Source organism: Amphiura filiformis, chromosome 20 (assembly GCF_039555335.1).
Source record: "Amphiura filiformis chromosome 20, Afil_fr2py, whole genome shotgun sequence".
NCBI lineage: Eukaryota > Metazoa > Echinodermata > Ophiuroidea > Amphilepidida > Amphiuridae > Amphiura > Amphiura filiformis.
In genome coordinates this window covers 55,396,399-55,418,098 of record NC_092647.1, presented here as the reverse complement: position 1 = coordinate 55,418,098, position 21,700 = coordinate 55,396,399, and the positions used below count along the sequence as shown (strand labels likewise).

General features: G+C 36.4%; 1 protein-coding gene across 2 annotated transcripts in view; it reads left to right on the top strand.

Moving 5' to 3' along the window:
• The window catches only part of LOC140142044 (uncharacterized), a 38,384-nt gene that overhangs the window by 419 nt on the left and 16,265 nt on the right, over window positions 1–21,700 (top strand). For both annotated transcript variants that reach the window (XM_072163967.1, XM_072163968.1), the window contains exons 2-3: window positions 7,979–8,034; window positions 11,905–12,148. In XM_072163967.1, coding sequence (XP_072020068.1) covers window positions 7,979–8,034; window positions 11,905–12,148 — 300 coding nt within the window. The remainder of the gene's footprint in view (window positions 1–7,978; window positions 8,035–11,904; window positions 12,149–21,700) is intronic.

Here is a 21,700-nt window from a genome sequence, read left to right as displayed (position 1 = left end):
TTGTTTGATTTTCAGCTGGATTTATTATCAATATTAAAAGTGTTGGTGTGTGGTGTAGGCTATAGGCCTATGACATGGACGGTATAATTCACACATGCGTGCAAGTTATAATAAATGCCTATATCCCGATCCCGGGGCCTATATTCGATTCAAGTGTTCACTTCAGGTACAATTCAAAATGTAGGTCTCTTTTTTCACTCAACAAAGTAACAAATTTGGCCCCAAACAGGTTTTTCAAAGGAAATAGAAAATTCATGGTAAACATGCAACGTAACTGCAAAACAACTTAATTTGCTATACTGTAGCACCTCAGGCCTACTTATTTTGAAAGTTTTGAGTATTGGGTCATGCATGCATGCAATGTCCTTGGATATTTGCTTGGAAATGCCCATATATTCTGTGTATAGGTCTATCATCCTTAGGGAGCGATCGTTATTTATAGCAGGGGGGGAATGGGTAAATTTAGGGGGGTACACGAAATTTTTTTGTGGTCTTGAGGGGGGAACCTGAAATTTTTAGTTGAACCAGGAGGGGGGATTGTTAAATTTTAAATGGAGAAAATTGGGAAAACAAGGGGGAACGCGACAATTTTGAGCGGACGCGAGGGGGGAACGCGAAATTTGTTGTCGATATATTTGCCAAAACACCCATTCCCCCCCCCTGCCGTAAATAACGATCGGTCCCTTATAGCGCACTAAACTTATTATTCCAAAATATAATTTGTATTTCATTGGGGATGTCCATGCATGCTGTAGAAATAAATTCAACAAGGTATATAGGATGATATTAAATCAAGGTACGAATATGTAGACATGTAGGCCTATATCTTTTTCAGGACATGTGATGGTAGAGTATGCATACGAGGAAAGACAAAAACTCTAATAATTATTTTACAATGAAATTATTAAAGTAATATTCAACAAAGATGAATTGCAATATTAATAAATATATAAAGGTGCATGGCTCTGCACAGGTATACAAGCCTACTATAGGTGGGTGTGATTTTAATTGAACAGAACAGTTTCACTTTCTTGACATCTTTGTTGAATGTCTATTTTAAAATCAGAGTTTTTGTCTTTCCTCAACATTTTTTTAAGTTGGCGAAAAACAATGCAACAGTTTGCAAACAAAAACAATGCACCTATTCATTTCTATATTCAACAAACTGTGACAGAAAGTGCAGTTTCTTAATTTCTCGTCCTTGAATACCACTTAAATTATTTCAAGTGTTAAATAAATGTACCGGCAAATGTGCTGTTACATTTTAATTTGATTGATTCCATTTTAAGCCGAGGATATGTTGTATTTACACAAGGATTTTCTACCACTCATATGTTAAGTCACAAAACGGTCATAAGATCATTCATAGAAAATCGTAAGGTCGATCTTTTCTAGGCCTGTAGTTTTTTCCACAATTTAATGTTTATGGTTTTGCTAATTGCAAACAAACCACGTTTTGTGTGACCTTGCTGCTCACAAATTCCCATCGTAAAAAGACAATAGTAATGAAATAAAATTGTACAAACAAAGGAAATGCAATTTATTGCTTTCCAAACTTTAAAAGGTGTTTTTGCGGTCGAAAATATATTATATAGGGCCTATATACTAAAAGTATAACATTGGTTACATCGAATCTGGCACGTCTTCAACGTTTTAACTGCGAAAATTTTCTACGCAGGACAACTAAGGGGCGCACCATTAGATTTCCAGGGGGGATGGGAGTTTTTGAAAAAAAAAACTTTGCCCACTAGTGAGAAAAAAAAACTTTGCCCACTAGTGAGACAAAAAAAAATTTGCCTCACTGATGTATAAAAATGTACATTAAAATTGAAAAAAAATAACTTCGCCGCCGAAGGCGGAAAAAAACAAATTTGGTGCTCTTGGAGGCGAAGAAAAAAAAATTCTGCCTGACCCAAACTCCCATGCCCCCCCAGAATCTAATGGTGCGTCCCTAACAGTCATAATAAAATGTTGGGTTTATTATCAACAACCACACGTTCTTTCCTTCTTTGAACATTAAAATTTTACAAACGTCTTTAACATTAGTCAACCTAAACTTACATTAGAGTTAATTAAATTTATATCCAAAATGATGTAGGGCCTATTATCTCATTTTTGTGTGTTTCAATTTCCTATGGGCCATGGTTTATCATTGTACATTATTCTTTTGCTAGTATATAATTACAAAAAAAAATCCCAATTGATTTAATGTCGTTGTTGCATGCTATCTTTATTCTGAAAATATAATGAACAGGTTGGCATGTTTGTGTGGTTCTTGCACGTATACAAGGGCCTATACGGGTCACGCATGGCATATTGACAAAACAGTAAATAAGCCACCTCAACCATTTTTTATCAAATAGCTGTGCTAATACACATTTACCACGCCATTGTTCTTTCTTTCAAATGAAATTCAACTTATATGTTGAGCAAACTTAAGGCAAACGAGGACAAAGAAAAGACAATTGAAACCATTGTTCTATAATACGGGCTCCATTGTTTTGTAATCCATTTTACTAATTGTATTGCACCATGCATGCAAAATTTGCTTATTTAAATCGTTTGCTATCTTACGTGTCATGTTCTTCACGTACATATATAGGCAACGCTGTTTGAACGATTTCTGCAGCACATATCACAAAAAGATTGTTTTTCAATGTTTATGAGACTCATTTCTTCAAAACCCGGAACATAAGGGACCGCTCATTATTTACAGGGGAAAAATGTAGGGGGGGGCTATGTGATTTTCACTTTAACAAACAGGGGGGTTATGTGATTTTATTTTTCCTGATAGGGGGGTCAGGTGAAATTTAATATTAAAATATTCACTATGATTATGATTCACTACAATATTTACCTCATACATTGTATTTGGCTATTTTAGTCACAAAAATGCCAATTTTTGCGCGCTTCGCGCAAAATTTATTCCTGCACCATATTTTGAGTTTAGCTTCAATATGGCAACATTTTTGTGCGCTTTGCACGCATTTGTGTCATAAACTTATTCTCTCACCAAAAGATGCTGGATTCACATAACCATACTTCAAGAAATTTTTCCAACCACCTCATGTCAGAAAGAAATCTACGCCACTGTTCATCAGCACATTAGCCATATGGCAGGGTGGCAAGTCAGTCCCCTCCCCTGCTCAGTCGACTGATGTACATGTATTGTGACAAAACCTACGATTTGCATCTTCCTTTTGGTCTATTTTAGACCCCATTTTTTTGTATTCAAAATGCCAAATTACTCTCAGAAAAACCATTCTGTGAGTAGATCTGCGAGACATGTCCTTGTAAATTCTGGTGGGTTTTTTTTTCATCTTGAACTTGAACACGAATCACAAAATGAGAGTTATAATTCCATCCATTCTATAATGTAAATCATAAATATGAGTGCTAGGGCAGCTCCTCTGATGGATCAAAATACTGGGACTAAATTAACCAAAAGTTGTGAAAGCCCTATATGCATCATCCTTTGAAATGATTTTAGGGCACATATTGTCCTCAATTTGTTCATTTTAACTTCTTTTTTTTGCGCGCTTCGAGCGCATTTGTCCAGTTAATGTTCTTTTAGTAGCCGATCAGTGGGACGATTTGGAAATTTTGCCCCCTGGCTCGGTGACTCCGATGATCTCTCTTTGAATTTTAGCATTGAAATAGCATATATTTTTCTGGGGAAAGCTTGGAAAAAAACTTGGCCTACAATTGTGGGGAGAGGGGTGTCTTGTATACGAAGAGCCAGAGGTGGCAATCATGTTGCCATGCCCAGGGGCCATCAAAAGGTGAATCCGGCTATAGTATACCAGCAAAATGTATTTCTCAATGTGGGGGGGGTTACGTATTTTTTTTGGCGGCAATAGGGGGTTATGTAATTTTAGATGATGCTAATAGGGGGGGTTGTGTAACTTTATGAACTCAATTTTGAAATCCTCCCGGCCCCCCCTCCCCTATAAATAATGAACGGTCCCTAATGGCAAACATATCGCCATTTTGCACGAATACCGAAAATCATGCTCTCACCCAATGACCCCATAGTTTTTACATGTTGCTCTCACCGAATGCCCCTTGCTCTGAAAGAGTCGGACATAACACCTATATCCATATTAAAGCCCCCCCCCCCCACCCCGGCTAAGGGCTGTTTTAGGGACAGAAGATCTGATAAAATGGTTGTTAAATCAAAAGTAGCCCCCAAACCCCCAAATTTTTAATTTAAATATATTATTTTTTTAATAGCCTAAGTTTAAGTTACCTTGGGTAATCAAACTGCTATTTCGAGACCGATTTCGAGGCTCCTGGCCTGCGATATAAAATCTGCAGTTAAAATGGCACCTTGAGAAGGAATTGCACCCCAACTTGAAACGTGAGGTGCAATTTTGCATTTCGCGAAAAAATAATCTTTATTTCCTGAGTTGGTTGGATCACGGATAGCCTACATGTGAAATGGATTATGTTGCGATTTTTAGGTCATTTCATAATTTTGACATGCATACACGTATCTATCCAATCAACCAAAATACCTGATGAGCCCTTGTAATACTTTCATATTTTGTTGAATGAATAAATTGTTTTGATAGATTAAGTTAGTTACAGGGGCGGAATCCTCTTAAAGGCGGCAACCATGCGGCATGGTAATAAGCTATAATAAGACTATCGTCTTCCTGTTCATCTCATATTGGTCATTTTGTTCATAAAACATGCAAAAATTGTGTATAAATTATAGTTAAAAACAACTGAACCGAAATTTTTGTAATTTACTTAAGGGCTGGGGTATGAACGTTTGGACAGTATTTATTGTGGGACATTAGAGCACATCAGACATATCGAATTGCATTCTGAATACGAAGAATGTCATTCTGATATCAAATAATTTTGATTTTTTGAAATTCGCAATTTAATACGCATTTTATGGCAAATCATTAAAAATTGATATTTTTGATATTTAACAGTACTTGAAGTAAACTTTATAAATCTGATGATTTATACTTAAAGTGTATGTAGGTGGGATGAAAAGCCGACGATCAATTGAAAATTTTGACCTTTCGTATTGAAAATATGGATTTTTTCCAAAAAACACCAAAAAAAATTAGGTCGTTTTGGGAAAAAATCCATATCTTCAATATGAAAGGTCAAAATTTTCAATTGACCGTCGGCTTTTCCTCCCTGCTACATACACTTTAAGAATATGTCATTAGATTTATATAATTTACTTCGAGGACTGTTATATATCAAAAATTTGAAAAATATCAAATAATTTTCTTTTTTTTTTAAATCACAATATAATACAAATTTTATGACAAATTATAAAAATTTGATATTTTTCAAATTTTGATATATAACAGTCCTCGAAGTAAATTATATAAATCTAATGATATATTCTTAAAGTGTATGTAGCAGGGAGGAAAAGCCGACGGTCAATTGAAAATTTTGACCTTTCATATTGAAGATATGGATTTTTTTCCAAAAAGACCTATTTTCTTTTGGTGTTTTGGGGAAAAAATCCATATCTTCAATACGAAAGGTCAAAATTTTCAATTGATCGTCGGCTTTTCATCCCACCTACATACACTTTAAGTATATAAATCATCAGATTTATAAAGTTTACTTCAAGTACTGTTATATATCAAAAATATCAATTTTAATGATTTGCCATAAAATGTGTATTAAATTGCGAATTTCAAAAAATCAAAATTATTTGATATCAGAATGACATTCTACATATTCAGAATGCAATTCGATATGTCTGATGTGCTCTAATGTCCCAAAATAAATACTGTCCAAACGTTCATACCCCAGCCCTTAAGGATTGTCATAATACAAATCTGTATAGTAAGCATGGTAAGAAATGTATCTGAAATTAATATAATTGTAAACAAGTGACCAACAACACGTGCAGCCCATTGGCCCTAATCAGGGTTCGGTTTTTGCCGGCAAAACCTGTTTTTGCCGGCAAAGTGACAAAAGCTGGCAAAAACCTGTTTTTGCCTGGTTTAATTAAACCGGCAAATATGGCAAAAACCATGCCTTTTAATTTCTTAATACTCCAAAAGATAGGTAAGACAACGACAATGGTTAATAAATCATTCTTTAAATGTTTCATATTTTGTCACAATAAAAGTGGAATTCCTGAAATTTTGGGCCTGTATTGATAAAAGTCAATCATATGTAAAAATGTTTAGGCAACCAATTCGTCACGATGTGACTTCGCTTCCTGATTGATACATGAAAATAGTCATTTTGTGTAAGGCCTTCACCTTATACCAGTCAAAGCCTTTGTCGTAACCTTCGTTTTGAGAGTCAAAAGCATTGTCTTGCATGACAAATACCATGAATACCGTGACAAAAAGGCTCTAAATGGCGGGAAAAATGTTACCGAACGGAACAAAATTGACGAATAGCTGTAACGGTGAACATATGTTTAAAACAAGTTACGATCAAAATGAGAAAAAGTCGAGAGAATATTTATTTCTCCGCTCCTACCCCTTCCCCTAGCTCCAACGCACTTAGATTTTGAGCACTCTTGTCAAAAATATTGGGGTGAATAACTAGCCATTTTAGTCGGCAAACAATTTTAATTGTTAAAATTTTTCGGGCCTGTCAGAGGGACGATAGGGAATTTACCCCTCCTCCCCTTGGCTCGGTGGTCCCGATACGCCCCTGCTCCGCATTATACGCTGTAAATAAAATGAAACACGAAACATTTTTTGCTTAGAAGGCATTATGACCTGAAGATGGTAAAAGGTGCTTTTAAAGGGCGCTGGTGCATGACCTGGGTTGGGTAACTTTTATTTAATTGCTGTTATGATTGGCATACGTTGAAGTTAGCGGATCGTGAAAAAGCCTGTAGATTTGACAATAGGCCTACAGGGCCCGAATAGATTAAAAGGAATTACACATTTTACAAACAACTATTTCAGTTGTTCTGGATAAATTACGGGACATGGCATCGGGCAAAAGATATATAGCCTACGATTTGAAAATCGTCTTGTCGTATTTGGTAGTTTACAATCCCCGGGTTGCAATCCGATGGTTAATTTTCATGCTTTTAGTCATTTTTTCTGTTGAGTATTCCGTATTATTTACAGTGCCGCCGACAAGGGGGTTAAGGGGTGCGTTACCCCGGGCCCAGGGTCCTAGGGGGCCCGTAAAATAGAGAAAACATACCTTAATGGGCCCATAAAAGCAAAGAGTCCTCAGGGGCCCGTTAAAAAGGGGCCCGACGTTCATTTTACCCCGGGCCCGTAATGGCTCTCTTGCTTACTTTTTTGCTTAAGATGAGTGGTGTCCTCGAACTACAACAGCACGCCAAACCCTACCGTCCTGCATGGCCGTTCCCAAATCCATAACATCCAGTCCAATGTCCTGTTGCAGTACATCCACATCCATTTTAAGATGTTGTTAGTGTTTTTTCATAATAAAACGGTTTAAAAATGTTCTGATGACCTTTATATAACCCGACAGACGTTTTGACCAAACCAAAACGCATTTATGACATTTTACTAACGTTTTTAACTCATATTTGTGTTTGCTGGGAAGCGTCTCAAAATCTGCTTCAAAATCAAAAATCACATGCATGTTATATGCCTACCTTTGACGTCTTCCATGTTTGGAGACATGAACTAGTTCATGGGCGCGCGTCAATCTTAGGGGACACGGGGACGTACCCCCCCCCACACACACACCCCTACACTTTATGGCAAAATTGTCTGTTGTTTTCAGCCATTTTTAGACCATTCAGGCCAACTCCCCCCCCCCACCACCACCACCACCATGCCCCCCCCCCACACACACACATTTCAAGACGAGTTCACGTGTTTTAGCAATAGACATATTTTTATTTTTGATGTTTTCCATTGGTGTCATGGGTATAGACATGTCTCAATGCAGAACATATTGATAATTTAAGACACTATTTTTACAGTGTTCAACTTTGCATTATTTTGGTATTAAACGAAAATGTAATTCTTTTGTGATGTTTCAGTAACTGTGATTGTGGTCCTAATGCTGGAGGAGGACGATGCACTTTACTTCTTCCGTGTAAGTATAATAAGTATATAGTACCGGTAGTATAAAAGAAGTCAAGTTAGCTCAATCGGTTAGGCGTTCGACTATGGTTGCGGGTTCGAACCCGGTCGTTGGTTTACTACGCTCTCGTGGAATATTGAGTAGCTTGAAATTTCCCTGGACAAGGAACTTTATGTTAATTGTCTCGTTGTAACCCGTACGAAACTCGGGGAGCTGATCCTGTATGCGGAGGTCAATATTGTGGAATGCCTAGAATTTGCGATTTTTAGCTGCAAAGTCCCCGAGTTGTTATGGAATAGGGGCCTTTTTAGCAACAACCTGTAAAGTGTGCTGGAGCTTGTGATCAACGCTAGGCGTTGTTGTGCCTGTGATTAGCGCACTGCGCTATATACGACGTAAAGGTGATTTATGTTCAATAGTCAATAGCATGTAAACTATCTTCAGTAGATAGCAGTCTGCGATTTTTATGTTTTTAGCGTGTCAAGAACGCCAAAGATTAGTATATTGCATGTTCATCATACTTGCCCAACCTATCAACCTATAGTGCTTTTATACATGTGATTAAACCACGCCTGATTTACCCCCCCCCCCCAACTCAACACAACAGTTGGTAACCATGAGAGTTACCAATTAGCGTAGAAAAGTAATTTTTTTACCAGAAGCGATGACCGCGAAATTGGCGTATTGCACTGTCCGCGAAATTTGACCTTGAAATCAGCAAAATAAGCTAAAATAGGGGGTATTTAATTTGTACTGTCCGCGAAATTAGGATAATAGGGGTATATAGGTGTTTGAAATTCTACTCATTGAAAACCACAAAAAAGGGGTTGTTTTTGGCTAAATTTTGTCCTCCATTTTGTATGAAAAAAGGGGGTAAATTTGATGAAAAATTATTGCAAAAATCTTTTAAAGATTTCGTAACTCTTATGGTTGCCAACTTTTGTGTTGAGTTGGGTGGCGGCGATTTATCAAAACGGTGAAAAAAAGGGGGGGGGGTTGTAATGCTTGTTGTGCTGTAGGTGTGCTACGTTGACTGCCTTTTCAATGTATGACCAGAGACGTGTATAGTAATAATTACCAATGTTTTGATATTTCAGGTAAGGCCCATTTAAGTTCAGAGGAATGAACAAGACCAAGAGCCTGTAATTCTAAAAAATAGGAAAAAGAAAATCGAGTATACTTTTTATCTACTAGAAACTGCAGTTTGTGCATGGGTGCATGAAAATATTAAAATTTTATAGAAAATTGATGACTTGCATGCACCAGATAGTTTTAAACGTGGGAAAATTACATTACATTTTTTATTTGATGGTGTGAGCTCTTCGCCGGCTTCAAAGTTTTGATATAGTCGGTGGACAATTGCAATGTTTGAATCGCTACATTAACGCAGACATTGGAATCAAGTGCCTTATCACTGGGTTGTTAAGGTTATGATTATTTCCCAGAGAAATTACTGTTGCGTGAGTTTCATAGGTCATGTAGGTGAACAATTAACTATGTTTTCTTCTGTTCATTTCTCACTTGTTGATGTATTGTGTATAACCAGGGATGGTATAACAAAACACTGCTAGTGTCAATTTTAGATTTGTTCTTCTATGCCATTGCAAAAAAAATGTTGTCCTGTTTAATGAAGAATAAAGATGGCTAACTGACAGCCAGGAAAAAACAAACAAAAACAATCAGCTGTCAAAAAATGATTGTGATCATGTGCATGACGTAATGAGTTGTATGTCACTCAAAACTTTCGTGTAGCAGTTACCAAACACGCCCAATTTGTGCAAGCATGAGAATTAGAATTTTCTAAAATAAACAATTTAAAAGAAAAAAAATTCAAGTTCATTTTTCATCCATCAAATCATCTAATTTCATTTGGACAGTAATATAATATTGCTCTTAAAAGGGCATTTCGTGATCCACAGCCTCATCCCCCCCCCCCCACACTTTTCTCAAAAAAGATGAGATTTATATACCACTGGAATTCTCTGGCTACATAATGAGTAATTGCCAAATACTTCTTGCAGATTAATTCGTTTAGCAAAAATATCGTCACATTTGAATTACGTTCTGGTGTACCAGAACGAAATTACAACAGTGGCCTATGGAGCCGTGTATACGCATAAATCATGCATAACTCGCAATCACAAAGTCAAAATTAACTGAAATTTTGGAAATAAGCTTTTTCTTGGATATCTACTGAAAAATGTCATAAAAAGAGGATGCTTGAATCACGAAATACTCCTTTATCTCTGTTTTCGATGGGGTCAAGCTATATGTACTAGGAAGGAGGAGGGTGTTGCCTCATGCTATGCTATGATAGCATATACTCGAGCTCCATCTTGGAGCCTATCATTGTCTTGTAAATTATAGCTCTCGGGGTACAATGTACGGAGCTGCTCTTCTCAGAAGCGACCGCTAACATTTTTATTACCAATTGGGTTCCAGAAAAGGTCTTGAGTGTGAGGCTCTAGAGATGTTCTTTTGCCGAAGAAACTTAGATTGGGTGGCTTCTCTCAGCAGTAATTGTGTTACATTTTGCTGCTCCAAACAGGAAATGCCATGTTACAGCCCATGCCTCAATCTCTTCTAGGCCTTGCTGAGTGAAGCGGCAGATGAGCTTCTCTCTTCGCTGGCTTTGATATATATGGCATTATGGTGGCGTCATCACCATCAACCTACAGGATGGATTGGTTGGTCGATCAGGTTTACTGAGGATGCATGTCATCGATGAAAATAAACATCAAGGGTCCTATTATAGAGCCCTGGTGTACTCCAGCATTATAACCTTTACTCCTAACGACTTTTCATTCAAAAAACCTTCGGACTATTGAGGTGGTCTTTTAACCAGTCGAGGATATCGTTCCAGAGAAGCCAATGACAGCATGTTTAGAATTGCAGGATTCCAATCCCCGGTTCCAATCATACATTATTTTGTAGTAACCTACAATAACCTATATATCAGCCGGGATATCAGCTGATGTATTACATAATTATAATTGTGATTGACTTATCATTTGCATATCGAGGGCTTAGAGCAAGAAATAGCTATGTCCAAAAATGGCATTCTGAGAAAAACGAGTTTGAAAGTTTGATCACAGCTGAAAAATCAGAAAATCTAGCATAAACAATAACCTTCCAGATATCTGTTACCAGTACTGTTTCAAAATTAATGCTAGGGTCTCATACTTATTGGTCCACTGGGTGGGGCACAAAATGGCCGAAATGGACATAACCAGTTCATATTTTTTGAATCTTGTATAATAGCTGTGATAATCTATACATAAATTCTTAATAACTTTCTACAATAGGCTAGTTTAGTCCCGGGGGGCACTTCAATATGAAATGGATATAGGTGTAGGGCTGGCACTTCCGCACTAAGGGGCATTCGGTGAGAGCAAAATGTAAAAAATATGGGGTCATTGGGTGAGAGCATGATTTTTGGCATTCGGTGAGAGCAAATGTAAAAAATATGGGGTCATTGGGTGAGACCATGACCTTTTTTTTAAATGGAATCTTTGGGTGAGAGCCGAAAAAGCGCCACAGAAACCTCGAAAATTGAATTTCTGGTTCTAAATGGCTTCAAATTTCATAGTTTTTTTAAAAATAAGTAACAAAATCAGTGATAAACGAAAGTTGCTGTTCAAATTGAACTTGTAAGGGTATTTGGGTGACAGAGCAAATGAAAAAATAGGGGGTCTTCGGGTGAGAGAGCATGTGTTCGTAAAAAAATATGGGGTCTTTGGGTGACAGCGACGCTGAAAAAGGGGGTCTTAACAGCCCTACATACGCGTCACCTCCAAAGTTGGAGTGCCCCCCCCCGGGGTTTAGTCCTGCATGTGTTTACGAATGAGAAATAATAATTAATTCTTTATTTTCATACCGCAGCTATAGAATACCTCAAATCTGGAGGCACCTGTCAAGCAATTGAACTAGGGAAGAGAACGCAAGAATGCGTTAAAGACCAGCACTTAGAGGATGCCACTACTTGCTGGAGTATGCCACAGACGGCGTGTATGTGTCGTGAACCTGCTGGGCATTACAATCTCATGTGTGAATGTGACGGTAATAGGGGCATTTTCTGCGGTTCGGAACAGAACAACTGCGTGTGTACAGTACTAGTGGCAGACAAGTAAGTTGGTGTTTAACTTCTACCATAAAACCTCGTCTACAAGCATATAAAGCTAAATTAAAACGAGACAGCTGTAAATATGCCAATATAATATATTGGTCATACAATAATAATTTATACCGAAATTGACCGAAAAGCGGGTCATTTGTTACCCAGCAAACAGCAAACACTAAACGTTATACATACATAAACGTTATAATGTCGGGTCATATAACATGTATAAAGGTTTATAAAACGTTTTCAGATAACATTTTTGGAAACTTTTTAACACAATTAAGTAAGTGTTGACAAAATATTGGCCAAAAATATTTTGTAATAACATTTTGATGAACATTTTTAAAATGTTATTATAGTACGTTTTTTCTTTATCAAACCGTTTTAAAATGTTTTCATGACCTACATTATAACCCAACATTTAAATGTTATTTAAACGTTTTGATCAAAACCAAAACGCGTTTTATAAAGTTTCAAAAACATTTTTTTGAGTTTGCTGGGTATATCCCAGAGGCCCGTTGGTCAAAACCAATCAGTTACTAATATGGGGCTGGTGATACACTCCCGGGATACACTTTTAGAAAAATGGATGTAACAACATGAACAAGAGTTTTTCGTTGCGTAGCCAGGGGAGCTGGATGGGGGACAATTTTTCTATGGATACAATGGGGACCGCAAAGAGTAGTGTCATTAAGATGGCTGACAATAGGACAACAAATTGACAAATGGGGACGAACATTTAGCTTTGCGTCCATAATAGGACAGGGTTCTTTATAAAGGAGTCTAACGGGTCTTTGTATAGAACCTCTGTTGGTTCTAAGGAATCTTTTGGGGCAATCTTGAACATGTTGAACTGAACATACATAGAAAATTACATTTTATAGGAAACATATATCTAATACATTTTAGTTCACTTTTATTGGCAATGTTGCCTAACGCTTCGGTTACCCAATTAATTCTCACGATACTAATGTTGCTCTCGAATTTGGTAATTTATTGTTGACTGTATACCATATGTATTGATTACCTTGATCAGCATGATTATACAAGTCAACCTCCCACGAATTGGATGAGAAACATTGGAGAAAAACAGATTCCCACAAAAGTGTCATTTGTATTAAAGACGAAATTTCATGCACGTATGCACACTTAACGCGGCTGTGTACTATTGACATTGTTTCTTTCGCGAAATTGAGTTTTTTTGATATGTTTTTACTTTGTTATGTTTTTTATAAATACAAGGAATGAAAATCCAGATTTGTAAATTCCAACTGCAATATTTTAAGGATTTTATTTCTCTATTCCACTCGTGTTTTTTTTTTAATAGGAAAGAAAATCTTTGTTGTACCAGCCAGGGTACACGCGCGCAACAGCGTATCGCGTTGCGTATCGCGCAATTTGTTAACGCACAAATACGCTACGCATACGCGACGCTTATCTGCATGCGCGGCGCATCTTATGGAAACACCGCGGAAGCACTGATTTCACAAAAACCTAGTGGTCAAATGGCTCCGTTTTAGTTCATAAAATGTGGGTTTTTCAAGTACTTTCCCCGATTTAAATATCAAGTTATGAATGGATTTCGCTCAAACTTCTCAAGGGGCCGTGGATTTACCGATGTTCATGTAATGTAAGGTAGAAAACGAAAACTGCCGCATTCTCATGTGAGATTCGATGAAAGTGCAAAATGTGACCACTTTAAACTTCAACGGCCATTATTTCAATGTTCATTTTCTCGGTAAAATGACGATTTAGGTACACGATAACTCAATAAAATACAGCATCTATAGGTAAGCAAATATGATCATCGTATGAAGCATGATCGACTCAAGAAACGGTTTTCCCATTTTTGTATATTTTGGTCTATTTCCGATTTTAGGCATCATTTTGTACAAATAGGCGTTTGTGAATTTTAAAAAGTTCATTTTGATGCCTTATATGGTCAATATCTCAAAAAATAAGGCCAATATCAAAAAAATTAAAAAAACGTTTTTGGAATGGAGCCTCAAGATTGAGATAAAACAAAATAAAATATTTTGGAAAGAGTGTTTTTTGTTATGATGTACCGAACAAATATTGCCAAAAACTCACTTCTTAAAGATTTTCTTCATAACTGTTGTTTTTACACCAAATCTATATTTATATTAAGATTCATTAATGTCTTGCCTTTATAAAAATGTATACTTTTATATGTCTTGCGCGAATAATTACAAAGTTCTTGTACTTTTACTACATGCATGTCTGAGCTGAGAGTACACAGCCACCTTAACCCTGTAGACAATTGCCATAGCCGATTTTTGATATAAAATGACAAATGTGTTATTTGTCATGATGAACGCATTCGGTTGAACCCGAAAATATACAAATGTTTATCACAAGTAACACTCATAAAAAGGTTTATATTACTTTTTATTAGTCGCAATAAAAGTACACTATACGTATGTATGTCATTATGTCTTTAAAAGAAAGTCTATAACCAGTATGTCCTCCCAGATATTATGGCTCAGAAACTTTGGGCCATGACTCGGAGAATGGAGCAGAAGCAGCCATGACATATGGCTCAGAAACTTGGGCCATGACTCAGTCACTCAGAGAATGGAGCAGAAGTTCAGAGTGGCTCAACACAGTATGTAAAAGAGCATGCCTGCTTGCCTGGGATCACAAAAGAGACAGAAAAACAAATGAGTGGATCAGAAGCATGGGGACACAGGTCACCGATGTCACCCAGACTGTGAAACAAAGAAGTGGTCTTGGGCTGGTCACCAAGCTAGAACATCAGATGGGCGATATGGACCAAACTGGCGTGAATTGTTCATCAAAATGGAATGCAAACATAGACCCTACTTTCTAGGGTCTATGATGCAAAGCAGTCTAATATTCACGCGGTTTAACACGTTTCTGAAAAAGGACACATCTTCAGGACATATCGTTCTTTAGGGTCTGTGGTTACACAATGAAGCTACCTGATGGCGCATGGCAAGGTCGAGGACATTGTTATTAGTAATTGAATAAGGCTGGTTTGGGGAATTTGTGAACCTTTGTACTTATTTATCCTATACTAAGTACAATAAAAGAAGATCGTGTCATGTCAAGTTCATAAACCAAAACTGGTTATAAATGGTCCAATTGTACCTATTTATTCCAATCCACACAGTAAACACCTGTAATTGTGCGATTGGTATTCAAACAACGTTTGCATCAGCATTAACTTCATCAACCTGTTGCAAGTGAACCTTTTAGCGATACCAATAAGTTCATACATACATGGGAAACGGAACAGAGACGAATCGACCAGGCTGGCTCAAAATACCGGGTCGAAAGTGACCACAAGTTGTAATGGACATCTTGCTTTGGTCCGATTTTAGGCCTTCTTGTCCTCATTTTGACCCATTTTAGCATAAAAATTGAAAATTTTCGCAAGCTTTGCCCGCATTTGTCCCGGTTCAAAAGTCATTTTAGTAGCAGGCCAGCGGTGCGATTTGGAAATATTGCTCACTGGCTCGGTGGTCTTGAATAAACGCATCAAAGCTTTTATATTTTATAGTTTAAATTTGAAAATTATATACACTGCTTTATGAACTTAAAGAGTGCCGAATGTGCCGAATTTGTGAGATCACGGAGAACATACTCTTAATGACAAGTTTAGTTATACTGCTTAATTATGTGTTTATAAAAGAAAGACTCATGACTACACTTTAAGTAATAATAAGTTATAACTGATGCTGTTAAAAATACAAATAAACGACTTTAAACTACATATATGCATGTATATTCCAGAAATAAGAGTCGGGTTTTGGATTTGGGGATGTTTCATAAGTTCATACGGCATGGTAGGTATAGTCTAATTGAGCAATCGTTTAATTCTATACAAGGTAGAACAGCGAAGTGACTATTTGAAATCATGGGTCATTTTGGTCATTAATTTGTTCATGGTTTATTACACCCATTTAATTATGTCTCAATTTATTTTACATCATTAAACGTTTAAAAGTGATCTGGCTGTGAAAATAGTATGAATAGTATCAATAGTACAATGCTTTGTTTTGGTCAAATCAATTATACTTTGTATTTTGTGGTCACAATAGTATAACTGCAGAGGAAGGGCGGCTCCTCAAATTTAATTGTGTATTTTTACCTTATTTATAGCAAAAAGTGCCCATGTATCTAAATAGCCTCAAGCCCGTATAAGTGTTGTAAAGTAATAGGTGTGGTACCGTTTTGAATTAACTTACTTATAAAGATATAAACTACAAAATTGAGCAAACACATTTAGTGATTTATCAATTTTGATTTACAATAATGACATCCATAACTAAATGGCATTCTCAATATATGCTCATATAGATGATCAAAGAGCTTTTATAAACGTAGGCCTACATAGAGTGGCAATAGATTACGTAACGTTGTTCCTTTGTGCCGATTTGATTTACCGACATGCTATTCATCGAGAGGTACCTTTTGTTCGGGACAAAGGGCTTCCGCCATTAAATCGGTAACTGACCCGACAGCGTATTAACGCTATAATAGGCAGGCTACTGTCAATAAGTGATCAAACGAAAGTCACGGGAAAGCGCCTACACGAGCGAGAGGTACCTTTTGTTCCCATACAACCCAAGGGTGTGATTGACTAGCCGAAAGCACAAAAGGCACACTTTAGCCGTCGATGTACAGTTCGTCCGCCTGACTTTAGGCGCTTCATTTAAATAGATTGAATGCTATTGCTGATCGATTACAGAATGTATTATGTCTGCCAGGTCCACGTGTCTTAGTACTGTATAATTGTAGCGTATATGTAACATGTTTGGCCTATAAATGTTTTTTCACAAATTTCCATCTAATTTATTTTAAGAAGGATATTGGCATAGAAACTGTAGCAGTGGCGTACCCAATAGGGGAGGAGGGGGCAACTTCCCCTGTGGGAAGTCTTGGGCTTGGATGAGCGAGGAAGGGGGTTGGGGATATGGAGAATGAGAGGAGCCTGGAGGAAGAGAGAAAGAGGAAGAAATGAAGAGAAAGCAACAAAGAGAAGTAAATAGATAGAAAGATAAGGAAAAATGATGAGAATGACAGGGAGAGTGAAAGGGGACAAAAAGTAAAGGAAAGAATAAGGATATATAAATGTAATAATAATTATTATACACTGCAAAAACAGTGTTTAGAAATTAAACACTTTTCTAAACACAATTTTGCCTTCACTTTGTAAACACGGGAATATTGATTGGCAACATTTTACAATATGTCAGCGCTCAAATCGGACACAATAGAACAATAAACCGCTGCAGAGCGCTGAGATTGACTACCAGTTTTGTAAGTAATAAAGATCAGATTTGAAAGTTTACGTCGCTGTCCAATCAACGTTGTGTCGATGTGCGTCTGCACTACTTCAAACTCAATGATATCAACCGCATAATTTTGGACCATACGTCAACGTGGAATCGACTTGTGTCTCCATTCGACGTCGTCGACTTGTAAACCCATGTGTAATACAAAATACGCCGTACGCGATAATAATAATAAATAATTTATGTTCCATAGGCTCTATGCAAATACGACACAGTTGAGACAACTGAAATCATCAGGTTTTGAAAACGTAACCCGTCCCCATAAATCCTGCAGATGTCATCACAATAATTGCTTTCTAGAGTTTTTGTTATTGCATAAATGATTTAAGTTTGAAATGACACCGCTTATTTTTTGTCCTGTTTTTCTTTATTACCTTAAAAGTTATATAGCCCTAGTGAAAATAAAGTTTAAAAATTCAAGTGCACCCTTTTCAAAGATTTGCAATTTCATATTTTGAAGATACAGTTGGGTTCCTTTCATCATTTTCTTTCCAACAAGTATACTTTATGGGCTATTGTTCACTTTTAGAGGCTGTGCAATAATTACGTAAAATTTTCAAATGGTTCGCCAAAAATTATTCGCTTCTTCTCGGCTAGAACCCATTTAATCACCATTCATTTGAGATTTTGAACACTTCTGAACAGATTGTTTCTTTGGCAAAATGAATCATTGAGAAAGATTGCATTGTTTTGGATGTTTTGTTACATAGGTAATGTTACAAAAAAGATCAAGGTAAACAGGCCTCAATGGATGTTGATCTTTTTTGCTGTGTTACCAAATTAACAAACTATCGGAGATATGGCAAACTATTCTTTTTTTAATGTTCTTGCAAGTGGAGTAATCTTGAACTTTTTTTTTTTTATCAAAATCGGAAAATTTTTAAAGTCCCCTGTGGAATCCAAATTTTGACATTTTGATCTTTTCTCCTATAACTAGGTATGTCACAGTGGCTGCACAATAATTCTGCTACACTGTGCATGCAAGCATATTACAGTGAATTGAAAAGGGCGCGCTTCAAATTTGGCCAATTTTAGAAAACATCCATGTCGATAAATGAATTTCTTCATATGCTTCATTTATCCAAATTGTTTGAATTTTTAATATATGGTGTGTGAAGCCTTCCGAGGCTACCATCGGGTCCCCCAAATTAAAAAATTGTTTTGTTTAAGAACTACTGCCTGTTTTTATGGATTTTTGAAGATCGCTCATAAATCAGTAAATATAGGCCTACTGAAGTAAAGGAACTACCACCATTTAGCTGAAATACTAATCTTTCTTAGCATGTAAATTAATTCCGTCGACAACAAATGAAACACTTTCCTAAAACCAGTTGAAGCAAAACATTAATCAATGTTTTTTTTAGGGAGTAAGTTTCCAAACCACAATAGCTCTAAGCCATTGTGTGTGTCCAAGGCCATACTATTTTTTGTATACGCGGTAAATTAAAATTGCTGTTCATTTGACCGATTATCCTCCCATGTTAATCCAGATGACAAAATGTTAATTTAAAGTCTCATTACAACTGAATTTTAATTTTTACTTTTCGGACTTGGCTTTGAGTAATGGTGACACATACCATGTTTATAGTAAAATGAAAATTATATTCCAGACACCGTCAAAATGTCAAACTTTTAATTTTTTTGTATTGTTTTTAAATAATTAACTGCAGTTCATTTATTCAACCTCATAACAGGATCATACTTAAAAGATTTATGATGAATGAACAGACGTTCATTAAAAATTAAAAAAAAACCAAAATTACTCATGCCTAATTTGCATAATAATATCATAAATACATAATTAGCTGTAATTACCTAATTTGCATAATTAATTACTTTTTGTGTATTTTTTGTCATCAATTGAAAGAACTTTGTATACATATGTGTGCAAAAAAAACCGCACCTTTATATCATGTACAGTTTTCTATTGGCATCAATTTTGCATATTAATAAGCTGAACTTAGTCATTTTTTGAGATTTAATTTGTCTGCAGATTGGCCGAAATGGCTAAAATAGTATATTTGATTAATTTATTATAATTATTCAATGATAGATTTTTTAATTTTGTTTTCTGTAACGAAGTCAGGAAAGATAGGCATTTAACATGTGCTATTTAAATTAACGCTGTTTTTCCAAGCAAGCGTCCAAATAAACCTTCAAAATCTCGAAATGTGCCAATTTTGTCATTACAGCCATTTGTGGCAGGATTTCATTCCATCTACGAGCATCTTTAAATTGACATTACATCACAATGCATTGACCGATTTCAATTCTGTTTTTTTTTTTTTTTTTGCTTTAATAAAGCTTAATAATGTAGGAACATTAAATAACGCGTTTCTGCTGCGATTATTTTTGAGGTGATATACCTACTATAACTCAAGAACAGTAAATCGGAGATATGTTAAACTATACTTTTTCGGAATCATTATGACTAGAGAAATGCATTGGTCATGTTGGCATAAGCGGCCATTTTGGATTGATGCAAATTAGGCTCTGTTCCATTATGTGGATTTTCGGGACTTTTGATGTGTTGTTAAGGGATCTAAAATGAGCGTTTATTGGGTTTCGACAGTATTTTTTTGTGGGACATGAGAGCACCTCAGACCTATCGAATTGCATTCTGAATACGAAGCATGTCTTTCTGATATCAAATAATTTTCATTTTTGAAAATCACAATATAATACAAATTTTATGACAAATGATAAAAATTTGATATTTTTCAAATTTTTGATATATAACAGTCCTCGAAGTAAATTATATAAATCTAATGATATATTCTTAAAGTGTATGTAGCAGGAAGGAAAAGCCGACGGTCAATTGAAAATTTTGACCTTTCATATTGAAGATATGGATTTTTTTCCCAAAAGACCTAATTTTTTTTGGTGTTTTGGGAAAAAATCCATATCTTCAATACGAAAGGTCAAAATTTTCAATTGATCGTCGGCTTTTCATCCCACCTACATACACTTTAAGTATAAATCATCAGATTTATAAAGTTTACTTCAAGTACTGTTAAATATAAAAATATCAATTTTAATGATTTGCCATAAAATGTGTATTAAATTGCGAATTTCAAAAATCAAAATTATTTGATATCAGAATGACATTCTTCGTATTCAGAGTGCAATTCGATATGTCTCATGTGCTCTGATGTCCCAAAATAAATACTGTCCAAACGTTCATACCCCAGCCCTTAATGCTTTTCTAAAGTGAATGGTGATTCAGTGGATTCTGTTGCAATTTGTTGTTGGTGATGTCATACTTTGAAGGGATCAACTTGCCCACCCGCCTTATCGGGTCATTACTCAATGGTTGGCATTGCAAAATAACTTATAACCGTATATGTAGGATTCCAGTAGCGTAGCCAGTGGGGTGGCAAGGGGGGGGCAGAGTGCCCCCCTGACAAAAAAAAATGAAAGAAAAAGTGCCCTCTGACAACAAATGAATGAGAAAATCTGGAGGGCAAAGGAAAAGAAAAGGGGCAAGGAGCGCCCTTTTCCACCAAAATTCACCCCGATCATGGCCTAAATATTGTAAAATATAAAAGTTTTGCGCGCTGCGCGAGCACATTGTCACAATAAAGCCTTTTCACCCCAATCATGTGCGAAAATAGTGCAAAATACAATTTTTTTGGCGCGCTACACGCGCAAATCGTCCCAATAAAGCCTCTCTAAAAATGTACTGTATGATGCAACTGCAATTTTTTCGTCTGTGCCCCTGAAATTTTATTTTGCCCCTCCTGACCAAGAAAGCTGCCTACGCCCCTGTAGGATTCCCCTGATTGCATGGATTGTATAAAATCATTAATAATGGACTTGTCTTGCCTAGCCTAAAATTGAAATTATGTATCTACATTATAATAATAATAAACAAATCATATGCGTGTGCAATGTATATTCTATATACATATAGGCTGATTCCGGGGTGTACGGGCCCCCGGGGGGGGTCACTCCCATTGTCGCCTGTACACCATCCGCGATAATGAAAACGCGTAAAAAGGGTCGTTTTTCGTGGGTAGGCACGATACGCGCGTATCGCGTTTAGGGTGTCAAAAACATGAAAAATTGGGAAAAAAAGGGTAGCAAAGTTGCAATTTCTAAATAGGGTAGGGCCTACCTGCAGGTAATATGGGACCATTAAGGACGTTTAGCTTATGTGCATAAAAACTATAGAAGATATGCCCAAAAGAGATTGCTATGATGAACAACCTGTCCT